Consider the following 12,153-nt stretch of genomic DNA (forward strand, 5'->3'; position numbering starts at 1 on the left):
GTCAGAGCTAAGGTTCCATAAATTCTGTTTTGTATAGTTTCATATCGAGCACTTGCATTCCAAGCATAAACCATTACCAACTAGCATTACGGCACAGTTATATCTGTTACCGAACAGTTTTTAGAGTCACTGTGATGCCAATTTGGATCCCTATTTCAGTTAGTGAATCTAGATGTATATAATAATAGAGTTCTCTGAACGTGAAAGTTATAATTTTATATGTTTCTGTACTATTTATACTTTTATTCTCATCCAATTATTTCTAAAACATAAGCATTTAATTGCTATTTTTTTTATAGTTAACCAGAAAATTATGAATTTCCTTTTAGAAGAAAAAGTAACAAACCAGCTTTAACAATACTTTCTATCTAGTAAAAAAAATCAGTTTAGAAACATGCTATAGCAAACGTGTTATTTGATTTTGATTGAAATCTAATTGGGATTATAAAGGATAAAACAAATGAAAATCAATAGAGATGTGTTAATTACGGGCAAAATGTATTTACAACATTAGCAAAATTTTGTGACGTGTAAAATCTGTGTCAGTAGATCATTTAGCAGAAATATACTCTGACATTCCTAGTAGCCAGCAATACTTCCTACAGGGACAATAATTATAAATATTCCCCTTTACTTGGCATTATGAGGCGTAGAAATGCTCCACTAATTACTATGACACTTTTTTTTTTCACCAGAAATGTCAGTGTTTGAAATTTAATTAGATCTTAGTAAAGATTTTTAATGACTCATTTAGTCAATCTGCTAGCACAGGACACATTAACTTAATTGTCTTCAACTTAGTTGTTTTTAAGTTTTTGTTCTACATTTTGCCGCTTTTTAACCGCACAGTATGGACACCACAAAATTTGACACAGCTAATAAACTTTCCCAGAGAAGTGTTACTTCATGATTTCCTGTAAAACATGTTAAACTTTGATAATACCAATAAACTGGGATTTACGTAGAACGAATGTCTAGAAGTATATTGCTCTCCAGTCCAGCAAGCAACAAAACATAATCTTACTGTGCTCATCCTTACAGTTGACCTAGATGCAGTGTTGCCTGGTGCTACGTCGGCTTGATAAATTTTTCTTTAAGATCAATTCCCATGTTTATTCAGGTCATGAATAATTACCAAGAAAATGCTATATATTTCATTTTACAAAGCACTACTGACTGTGAAGACGCTTTGTACGGGTTACAAGAACAATGTTACTACTTAAAATATAAGCACAAGGTAAAGTGTGTTTTGTACATTACACCCACACAAACAAAACACTAATGATAAACATATTAAATGCACAAATGGATTTTGTGGGTTCCTTTTTGCCAAGATATCATTTATTTAATTAGTGGTGCCCAAGCCAATTAGACAATTTGAACTTGGGAAAATGGGAATGGGTATTTTTTCAGACAATAATTATACTGATTTGATATTATAAAATAATAAGCCTTGCGAGCACTCATTATGTAAATACGCATTGTTAAATTTAACAATAAGTAGAAAATTTATGAAGAATACCTAGATTTACCAAGGCAAATTACAGGAGATTTCAGCTCTCTTGGAGGTTGAGACCAGTGACTGGAAGACCGTAGATAAGTTGTCAAACTATTTGCCAAAGGTCTTCAAGTAAAATCTTATGAGAATTGTCCTTGTCGTTCTTATTCATTCTGGAGCATATTACCTAATTGATGTGTACATTGTTTTGCATTAGGTTTATCCATATATGTTTAACCTTTGGGGTATAGAGGCAATTGTCCAACTTTTGAACCAAAACAAAACCTAGAATTTGCACTACGTATTTGTTCTACTGTAATTTAACTGTTTCTCTTAAGTCACCAATACACACTATGTATTGTATTTTAAAGGACAGAAAGGGCCTATATATACACCTAACAAAATATAAAATATTAATACAATGTTAAAAATGGGAAAAAATTCAAAGAAAACACATTTTTCACATTTTTGTCTATAATAATATTTGCACATCAAGTGCAGCTAAAGAATAAGAACTCAAAATAGATTCACATATCAGTCCTGGCTGTTAAATGTCTCATATGTCTAGAATCTAAATTCATTTTTGGTAGTTAACACTAACTCAATCATATATACACCACTAACTCTTTCCATATACCTACTATAGCCATAACCGTTCACTAACCTTAAGACAGCATTAAGGATGTCATGGTATGTCCTAATGTCCCTAAGGGGTTTAAAACAATATGAGATAAGCATAAGAGACTTCTCTGGATCTTCCATTCTTCATAATGTAATGTCTTATCTTAGACTAGGCTTTAAAATTTTAAGTTCCAAGATAATAGTCAGGCTTAATATTCTATGCTGCTGAAGAGTCCATGAAACACTAACCAAGGGTGAATTTCTACTTATCAGGACTGAATTTTAACTTGCCAGTTAATAATTGGCATTCTGAGCCCTGGACTAAGCCGTTGATATTCATACTGGCATCTCAGATGTCAGTAACCTCCAGGTTACTGACTACATTGGAAAATGTAATTTTCCGAGATTAGCCATCACTGTTTTTAGATATAACAGAAAAAAGATGGCAGACAATCTGGGAACCTGAGTACCTTGAATGCACACAGGATGTCTAGGGGGATTATTTACTAAAGTCTGAATATTCTCATACCGTATATGGAAAAACCATCTGGCTGCCTACTAGGCTATTTAGACTACTAAATCTAGACATTGTGTATTCTATTCAACAATGTTAAAGTTTTGTAATTTAGGCCCTCAACTGGCCAGAATTTGGTCTGGATTTCAGCTGGACTGAACGCCACCGGACAACTGAAATCCAGACACGAATGCTTCAAATCAAGGTCTGGATTTAATAGCTGGCTGCTAGAGACAAAATGGTTAATCATGTCGCCTGCGCTTGCTAGCCAGTTTTCACAATAAAAAAATAAAAAATAAATACATAAAAAGGCTAATTTAGTAAATAGAAAGACCCCTATATTACAATAGCTGAGGTTTAAAACCTCCTTATATCCAGGTTACGGTACTTCTACTTGATGTTTAAAATTAGCGACTGTACAGCCATTGCTGCCTAGCCACAGGAAAGGCTCCCGGGACATGTGAAAAAAACAGTGGGGGCAAGGATAGTCCCTTTCTTCATGCCACCAAAAAAGGCAAAACTAATGGATTTTTATTTTTTTTTAAAATAGAGACGCAATAAATTGAATCCATTTTCTTTCCGCAAGAGCTAGCCACAGGCTCAGACATTTCTCATGGCAGAGAAAGTCCTGATATAGGCTTTCCCACACTGCATTAGCTATTACATGTAGGAAAATTTCCCACGCTATATAATATGAGTAAGAACACTGTGATTGGTTGACTTGTAAGCCAACCAATCAAAGTTCACTAACAGACAAGTCTCGGTAAATGTCTCACTTGCAAATTGGCTTTTTAAAATGTTTTATTAGTTGCATAAGGATTTTCATTTGACATTTTAGGGGCGAAAGAAAAGAACACTGAGTGAAGACTGGTTGAGGACTAGGTTCCCCCCACCTTATATTATAATAGTCCCCATCTGCTGGTCATAGGTAGGGGCATGGGGTGGCTGGTCATCCCTCCACCCCCTATTATTTATTTTAATGTCCTGCCAAGTAGCTTGTTTTAAACATTAAGTAGATATGCCACCACCTGACGAATGGCAGGTGGGAGCGTAGAGAGGCTTTAAACATTCCTTAGAAATATTAAGGTCTTGTTGACATACATAGGCTTTTTATTTATTTATTGTACTTTTTTTAATGTTTCAGCTGGCTAGCAAGAGCTGGCCAGCTGCCACATATTTAACCATCACAATATAAAGGGTATCTAACTATTTGCCTGCTGGCTGCTAGCAATGTAAGCCAAGTATAAATAGTACTTAAATTATCATTCACTTGCAAAAAAACAAGTCAGTGATGATTTGTGACTGTGCATCCAGCTGGATGCATTCGGTTCCAGATTTTAGTAAAACTGGTACTTTGTAAAAATTCAGAATCCTATAATTTGTATAGGACTCGGATGTTAAAGAACTGATTTTAATATGGACACTGAATGCATAAGTGCAATTGCAGGAGATTTGCTCAGGCCGATGGAATTCTGACTGTATTGGCTTCAGTAAATATGAGAATTGTCATTGGAGTCAGAATTCAGTCACTTTCACCAGAATTTGTCCATATGGAAAAAATCCTGTGTTTTGTGAATAATTACATAGATCTTCATGTTGCCGATAGAATTCTTCAAATTCTACCTCTTTTCCCCCCTCTATCTATTATTTTGAAGAGTTATTGAAAGAGTACCTTAGGTAAGAACAAGTAACATTCCAATATAGTTTGTTCTGCTCCTGATCGTGTGTTTTTGAGTGGATGTCAAGGTATTGCTTTCTACAAGGAACTGTCTAAATATTTGACCAGAGGATGCTCAAGACTATTTGGCTATTGCAACATTTCTACAAGACATTCTGAATTCACAGAAACACTGAACTAGGGATGACATAAAATGCTCTGTTTCGTTCCAGCGCTTCATTTGCTTTTCAAGTGAAATATAAAGAATTTCTATTTTTTTTGTGACAAGCGCAACCTGACAAACTGAGTTTTAAAGGCAAGTTTTGAAAACAAGATCACAACATTGTAAAATGTATTTATTCACTAGATAAATTGCAAACCTACAGAGCAACATCAGAATTAAAGGAGAAACATTATTTGGAGCACAAAGAAATAATTGTAGAACAACCAATAGATATAGGATATTTGCACTTTTGTAGTCTATCTAGCGCCTAGGTTTTTTGTTTTGTTTTTGTGTTAAGACAATGCAAAAAAAGTTTATTACTAATTAAAGTGTAGAATGTTACAGGATCAATATTGACCACAAATACACAGTGTCTATTAATTCACAATTACGGTTTGTAGAAACCAAACCAGTATGAGAACAAGCAATAGTATGTGTTGTGTGATTTGAAACCTTGAAGGTAGTTTGTTAGTTTTTGCTGCCAATTATTACATGGTACATTAAAGAACTGGAGGAATTTTCTGTGTTTTTAAACCGGAATCTTAGTTGCTAAAGGCTTGTTTCATCTTCACCAGTAAATTCATCTGCCTATAATAAAGACTTAGCTTATAGAGAGGATCCTAGTTGCAAATACCCAGAACCGGGATTCTCAGCTGCAAGCTACCCAGCATCAGGATATGTTAACTTTCCCTATTTAAACTTGTCACACACAACTATAGTGTTCATTTCATTGTGTGTTTGGAATTTTGATTCGATTGTTTTTTGGATTGCTGCTAAAGAATTGCCACTGACTACTCTGTTGTTCTAAGCTACCACTCGCTTGTTTTTCCTGAAACCCCTACTATGCACATTTTCCTCCATCTAATATCTAATTATTATATACCAGACCCTTATTTTGGAGACATGGCATAATTGCTTCCCCAGGCACTGTCAGCACACACAATGCACTGGAAAAGCTAAAACTGAAGCATTGTTTTTCTTTCTCCCTCTGCGCTTTCTATTTTAATTGCCAAAAATGGCGGTAGTTAGTGCCCCAAGTATGAGGGCAGAAGTTTGAATTTCAACTTTTCATTTTATTTCTCAGACCTTACAAATACATATTTGCTTCCTGGTACATACTCTTTTTGTAGCTGCATCTAGAAGCTAATGCAAACAGTTTGTAAAAGTAATATGTATGAAACAATTTTAACAAAGTCAAAATACATTAATCTAAATACCCAGTTTGGAAATGAACAATATACTATCAGAATTAACCCCTTAAGGACACATGACATGTGTGACATGTCATGACTCCCTTTTATTCCAGAAGTTTGGTCCTTAAGGGGTTAAAGCAACTTGACTATTATCAGATACAGGTAATCAGGTAAATTCTAATAAATCATGACAGTCTGGGCATGTCATCCGTCTTGAAAGGGTTAAATGATTTATTCCTAAATATGTGAAGTGACATGAATTATAATATCCCAAAAGATCAATAACCAGAAACAAGACATGGACTCTATATTGTCCTCTACAGTAATTGAACTCAATAAAAATGATGTCATAAAACTGTGAGCACTGCATGTTCCAGCTAATTATCTCTTAGATACAAGTCTGAGCCTCTACCTGCCATTGTAAATTGGGGTATCTTTCTTTTTTTTAATCATTTAAGTGTTAGTTCAGTTCTAAATGTTTTGTTCACTGGAGGCCAGACCAACAAAAGGTATTTCCTTTTATGGAGTTAGATAGACATATTCAAGTATTAAGCTCTGCAATGCCAGCATATATTCATATAGTGTAGCCCCAAACTTGGTAACGTAAAAAAGGTAGTCAACTCACTCAAATATAATTCACAAAAAAAAGAAATAAAAGGAGGCTATGCGTTCCTCAAAAAGTTTCACCACTGCTCATTCCCCCCAAAAAATCTTGGCATACAGTGGAAAAAAGCTCCTAAAACATTCAGAGACATTGCATACAATAAATGCGTTTAGCGTACAGAGGCACATTATCAAGACTATCTAAATAGAATATCCTCCATCATTTTATAACTAAGTATGAAACGCAATCAATTGTAAAATTTCATCAAACAAGACCAATCAAAAATACCAATTTGAAGCATATGGACACATGAAAGTAAATATTTCAGAAATGTAGACATCAAAATGCAAATGGGGATATTTACCTACTTTCAAGCTGCTATTCTATTGCCAATCTCAACATTTGTGGTATTTTTTTATTTCTCTCCTAGGCATATGCAGCATAGCATTAATGCTTTAAACTGCAGAAAAACTGAAAAAAAGTTGTATTAAGTGACCTCACCAAGAACAACAATGCCCCTCTTTTATTGGTTTGCTGCCATTTTGAACAAAGAGGTGTACGCTTAAAAGGTATATGCTAGTGCATATCTCTTTAAGCATTTCAGCACCCAGCCAGTCGAAATAACCATCATAAAAGTATGCATTTGCCAAATATACACTGCTTTAACCCCTTAAGGACACATGACATGCGTGACATGTCATGATTCCCTTTTATTACAGAAGTTTGGTCTTTAAGGGGTTAATTATTCGGGATTTGGGGAATTTCTTTGTTTCATTTCTTATGTTACAGTGTGATTCTCTTCTATATAACAGGATTTTATATATTTATAGAAATCTAGGTGGTTTCTTAACATTCTCCCTTATGTAACTGTTTAGTTGATTTTGTGTTCTATTAAGAACATATTTGCAAATGACTGTAAAAAGGAATGAAAAATATATCCAAATGTGTTCTGAAAAAGGTGTTCTATCAGGCAAGGTTATTCACTACGTTCTGAACATGATTAAAATCTGAATGTCAAAATTGACAAAAACAAAACAAAACTATCCAACTCAATATAGGTATGACTTTTGTATTATTTGTATTTTAGTTCAGTACATATTCCACTGTTTACATATATACCCGTGACTGCTTAAAACATTTTTATTTTGTTCATAATTATAAACATGTTTATTTTTTTTATGTTTTTATGTTCTGTTTTATATTTGGATTGACTTAATATTTTTCAATAATAATTTGTAGTTTATCTATAGTTTATGTAGACTATGCTTCATTGAAAAATAAGTAAAACATCAACTATACAATCACTATTCAACTCCCCTACTGCCTGGACACTAAACACTGGGTTTATCTCTGAACCTTTTCACATTTTGAATGGAACCAAGCCAAGGTGCCCACTGTCCCCACTGCTGTGTGTACTTTCACTAGAGTCACTGGCAGAATATATACGATCAGACTATGTAATACATGGAGTGGAGGTGGGGGCTAGGGAATATAAACTAAATTTATTTGAGGATGACATTCTCCTCACACTAATACAACCACGTGTTTCCCTTCTCAAGCTATATAAGAAAATTCAGGATTATAGGGCATGTTTGTACTATAACCTAAATGTCCCCAAACCTCAAGCTCTATGATGTGATATAGAATCTCAAGAAGTGTCAAGTCTAAAAGAATCATTCTCTTTTGACTGGAAGTCAACATCCTAAGAATTAGTAGATCACAAATTATTTGTTACATGGCTCATCCTGACCCAAGTGTGTGACATAGAGATGTATACAAAAATTTGTCCCATCACTGGGTAGAAGGAAGGGGGTGAGAAAACAAACATTAACACTGGACCCCTTTTGTGTCTCCTTGCAAACACTTTATCAACATAAAAAGTTTAAACCACTATCGTGCTTAAATAGGCTCCCAACTTAATTAGATACATAGTGTAGAACACACTTTATTTGCCATGACCTGACTTTTTTATAAGAGCAGCTGGATTTGTTTCAATTTTAGCTTTTGTTTATAAACGAATAACCTTACATTTCTGAATCTGATACACGTATATTGTGAAAAAGAAATATAGTAATTAATATTAGAAAAAATATGACATCTGCCCCTAGGATGTTACTACCAAAATGATTACACTTCACCAGAATTCACATAGTTAAATCATAAGCCTTGTTTCGCAGACAAAGCTAGAGGCTAGAGAAATCAATTTTGGTAGCAAGTATTTAAGACATTGAAAATTTGGAATAAAACAAAGAAGAAATATCTTCTTTTTTTAATACATTGCTAGTTTGGAATAAAATTGAGAAGAAATATCTAGTTACTTAATTTCTGGTTAATATAAATTCTTTGTATAATACAGATGGATTTTTTTCCTACAGAATATTAATCATTACACATTTTCTGTATATCTACAGAGTGATCTTTACACACGTCTTACAGATTTTAATAAACTTTGAGAAATTGTGTTCTTATATTTTGGACATCCTATATTTTTCCATTACTTCACTAGAAATGTAATTTAAGAGAAATTATAACATTTATCCAAATTAGATTAGGTGTTAGCTATAAAGATTAGTTAACAATCAAAATGATGTGAATTTTAATACCCAATCCTTTTATGCTAGATAGGTAATATTGAATGAATACAAATTTCAAGGATAAAGTAAAATCACTGTCCATTTAAAAAGGTATTAAAATATTAAAATATTAAAATATTAAAATATTAAAATATTAAATATAATAAGGCACTTTGTATGTAAAAAAAAATATACAATTGTAAAAATAAATTACTATATATTTTCAAAAAGTGGAAACTTAGGTGTTAGAAAAACTGATGAATAGGAATAGATATTTACTGGATTTTTTTAATCTACTGAATATTGGTCTGTAATTTCGGGATCACAACAATATTATTGTGTTAGTCACAAATGATAGATGTTTTGTGCTATTTCTTCTTGTGTGTATGGCACCAATGAATGTGTTTTTTTTGTCCCTATGCACATGGAGGGTAAATATATTTCATGGATAGGATGCATCGCAGCCATTAAAATGGCTTTAGTATCGAAACTCCAGTATCTCTTTCTCATCCTGCAAATGCCATGGCCGAACGAATATTTATACAACTTACAATACTTCTTTATCACATTTGATTATTCTGTTACGCTTCTGATATTCAGCCAAACACCTTAAACACTAATGTTCTGATATACCAGTCACTATGTTATTGTTTTTGTTACATCATGTAGATGGCAAAATGCACCACTTGTCATGTCTTAAAAACTATGTGACTCGTTTAAATACAATCAAGCGTCTGTTGATCAATATCAAAACCAATAATACATTATCAAATTAAAAAAGAAGTAAAACATATGTTACTTCAACATAGGACGGTCTCATCAGATGTTCTATTATAATAATACACTGTTTAATATTTCAACACAAAGTCTGCTAGAAGTGTCACTTGTGCCATACTTAATATATCCCAGTTTATTAATATGAGACAGGTTCATGACATTGTTGAGTTTCACTGTCCAAGTCAATTCTAAATAAGAGTGTTATAGACGATGTTATAGATGTTATAGGTTTGCATATTACATGAATCAAAACAAGTTGTCCAAGGTTGTTTTACCTTTAATTATATGGCAGTGTTACAAATCAGTTTTAAAATAATTATGACAACAAATTAAGGGAGTACTTATATTTGCTACTTTATATGAGTTCATTCTTTCAGGTGCTATTTATAAATGAGTCTCAGCTATACAGCTAGATTCCATTCCATTTAATGTTTTTCAAGTACGATGCAAAGTGTAAAATAAGAATGCCCACATCATAACATCAACATCGGCACACCTTATATCTTTGGATATGTTTGCCTATGTCTGAGCTAGAGGAACATCATGGAGATTGTAAATCACAAATTATCGAGGTGTTAAAATTAGCCTACAGTGGATGTCTAGATTGTGGAGGCTATTCTGAATCTGTAGATTGAACTCAGCCTACAGTACACCTCAATAGTTTTGTGTGGATAAATGTTGAATTGTGAAATTAAACATGGGTAACAGAGATAACAATCAAAGTAAAGACAAAATAAGGGGGAATGTAATGGTAAACAGTCAGTGTAGACTGTAGAACAAGTCCTAGTTTGTGATGGCCCAAATATATGCCTTGTTGCTAGACATTGACAAGTAGATGGAAGAAACATATTCAAAAAGGAAAATTGGATAAATAATGAGAGTTAAGCCTATTGTTAATGCGTTCTATCGCGTTTGCCATTATCCCCATTAGTGGAAGTTAGACAGTAAAATGTATATAGGATTACTGCTCTATTCTGAATTATTAGCACAACTTATTATTTTAGGAGAAACCTTCTCCAATGTAATTAGGCAAGTTTTTAATCCCGTAAGTTAAAACTAAAAATGTAACAAACACAGAATAGATAATACAGTTACTCTCTATTACTAATATCTGTATTCAAACATAAATATTATACTTATTGCACAAAGTGTTGCTGACAAAGTCCTCTTTAGGTTTGGGGGGGGGGGGGGAGCTAATGAACATTAAAATATGAAACAGTTATGGTTTATCGTGTCTTTATAACCACACAAACAGTAAACTACAGAGGCATTCATTTTGATGGTAAAGGTCACACGCCAGTAGTAACAATAAATAACTATCCAGTGCTGTTGCCTGGGAGTTTCAACCTTTTCATCTTGTCATTTAGACAGTAAAATACCTAACTCCCACGTACGGTTGATAAGACCATTAAAATGTGTCTGATCGAAGCAGATGTATATAGAAAGAATGTGAAATACAATACGCAGTTCAAGCCGTTCATGGATCAAATATCATAATGCTGCACAAACCATAGAATTGTACTTTCATCTGCATAATAATATATAGTGCAAATGCATTTGTATATTATTTAGTACCATATGTTCTATTAATGATAAGCAATCATTTTTTTTTTAAGATCTTATTTTCCAGTTTAGTTCTGGAGCGTATAATGAGGAGTACCTTTTATGCAAGATTTAATATTATCATTAGACCCAAAGACAGAACCAAACATAAAACTTTTGCTTGCTTCCGTACCCTGACTCTGCCAATTATTATATGACATAGGTTCACAATGCAATTGTTCAAGATGTCTTTAAATGAGCAGATGCGCTCCAGCTAAAGTGATGTAAGGATGTTCTGAGCATTTGCATTGTTTGGTACGGATGAGTGTGAGTGCTCAGAAAAGTGTGAGGAAAAATTACTTTACATAGAAAACCAACAGCTTTGGAGAAAAATGTAACCTTTTTTAAATAGAGTTCTAACTTCTAACATTTTAATGATATATTTCTATAAGGCTTATTCGATATCTGGTGGATGTAAAGGATGTTGAATTTTATAACAAATTAAAATATTTTAATGTATAAGAGCATGAATATAATTATGTTTGACAAGTATGCCTATACATTAAATTGAACATTTATAAAACACTTAGATTACATAACATATGATCTGTATTTTGCTTTTACAGTTAGCTAGAGTTTGTGTTTGTAACTATACTATGTAAACATAGTTTTTTTGTTTGTATTAGTAAAATAACTTCTAATTAAGAGACTAACATCACCATAATTCTTTGTTATCATATACATAAATACAAACATCTACTATAATAAAAGTATGTAATGCATTTGTAATAAAATAATATTTACAAAAATGTATACACATTTTGATATATTTTACCTTCACAATCTGAAAGAACATTTTTCTGTCTTGACTGCTAACAAGTCTATCACCAAATACTCTGTGGACTTCATGAATCCAAAGTCTCATTAGTTTCTGAGCTCCATCAGTACCTG

The 12,153-nt window shown here is 33.0% G+C and overlaps 1 protein-coding gene across 1 annotated transcript in view; it reads right to left on the reverse strand.

Moving 5' to 3' along the window:
• The window catches only part of LOC134601623 (dynein axonemal heavy chain 3-like), an 875,684-nt gene that overhangs the window by 220,401 nt on the left and 643,130 nt on the right, over positions 1-12,153 (reverse strand). The window contains exon 46 of the mRNA XM_063446141.1: positions 12,038-12,153. This exon is cut by the window's right edge and continues 34 nt beyond it. Within this exon, the coding sequence (XP_063302211.1) occupies positions 12,038-12,153 (116 nt within the window). The remainder of the gene's footprint in view (positions 1-12,037) is intronic.

This window comes from Pelobates fuscus, chromosome 3 (assembly GCF_036172605.1).
Source record: "Pelobates fuscus isolate aPelFus1 chromosome 3, aPelFus1.pri, whole genome shotgun sequence".
NCBI classification, from domain to species: domain Eukaryota; kingdom Metazoa; phylum Chordata; class Amphibia; order Anura; family Pelobatidae; genus Pelobates; species Pelobates fuscus.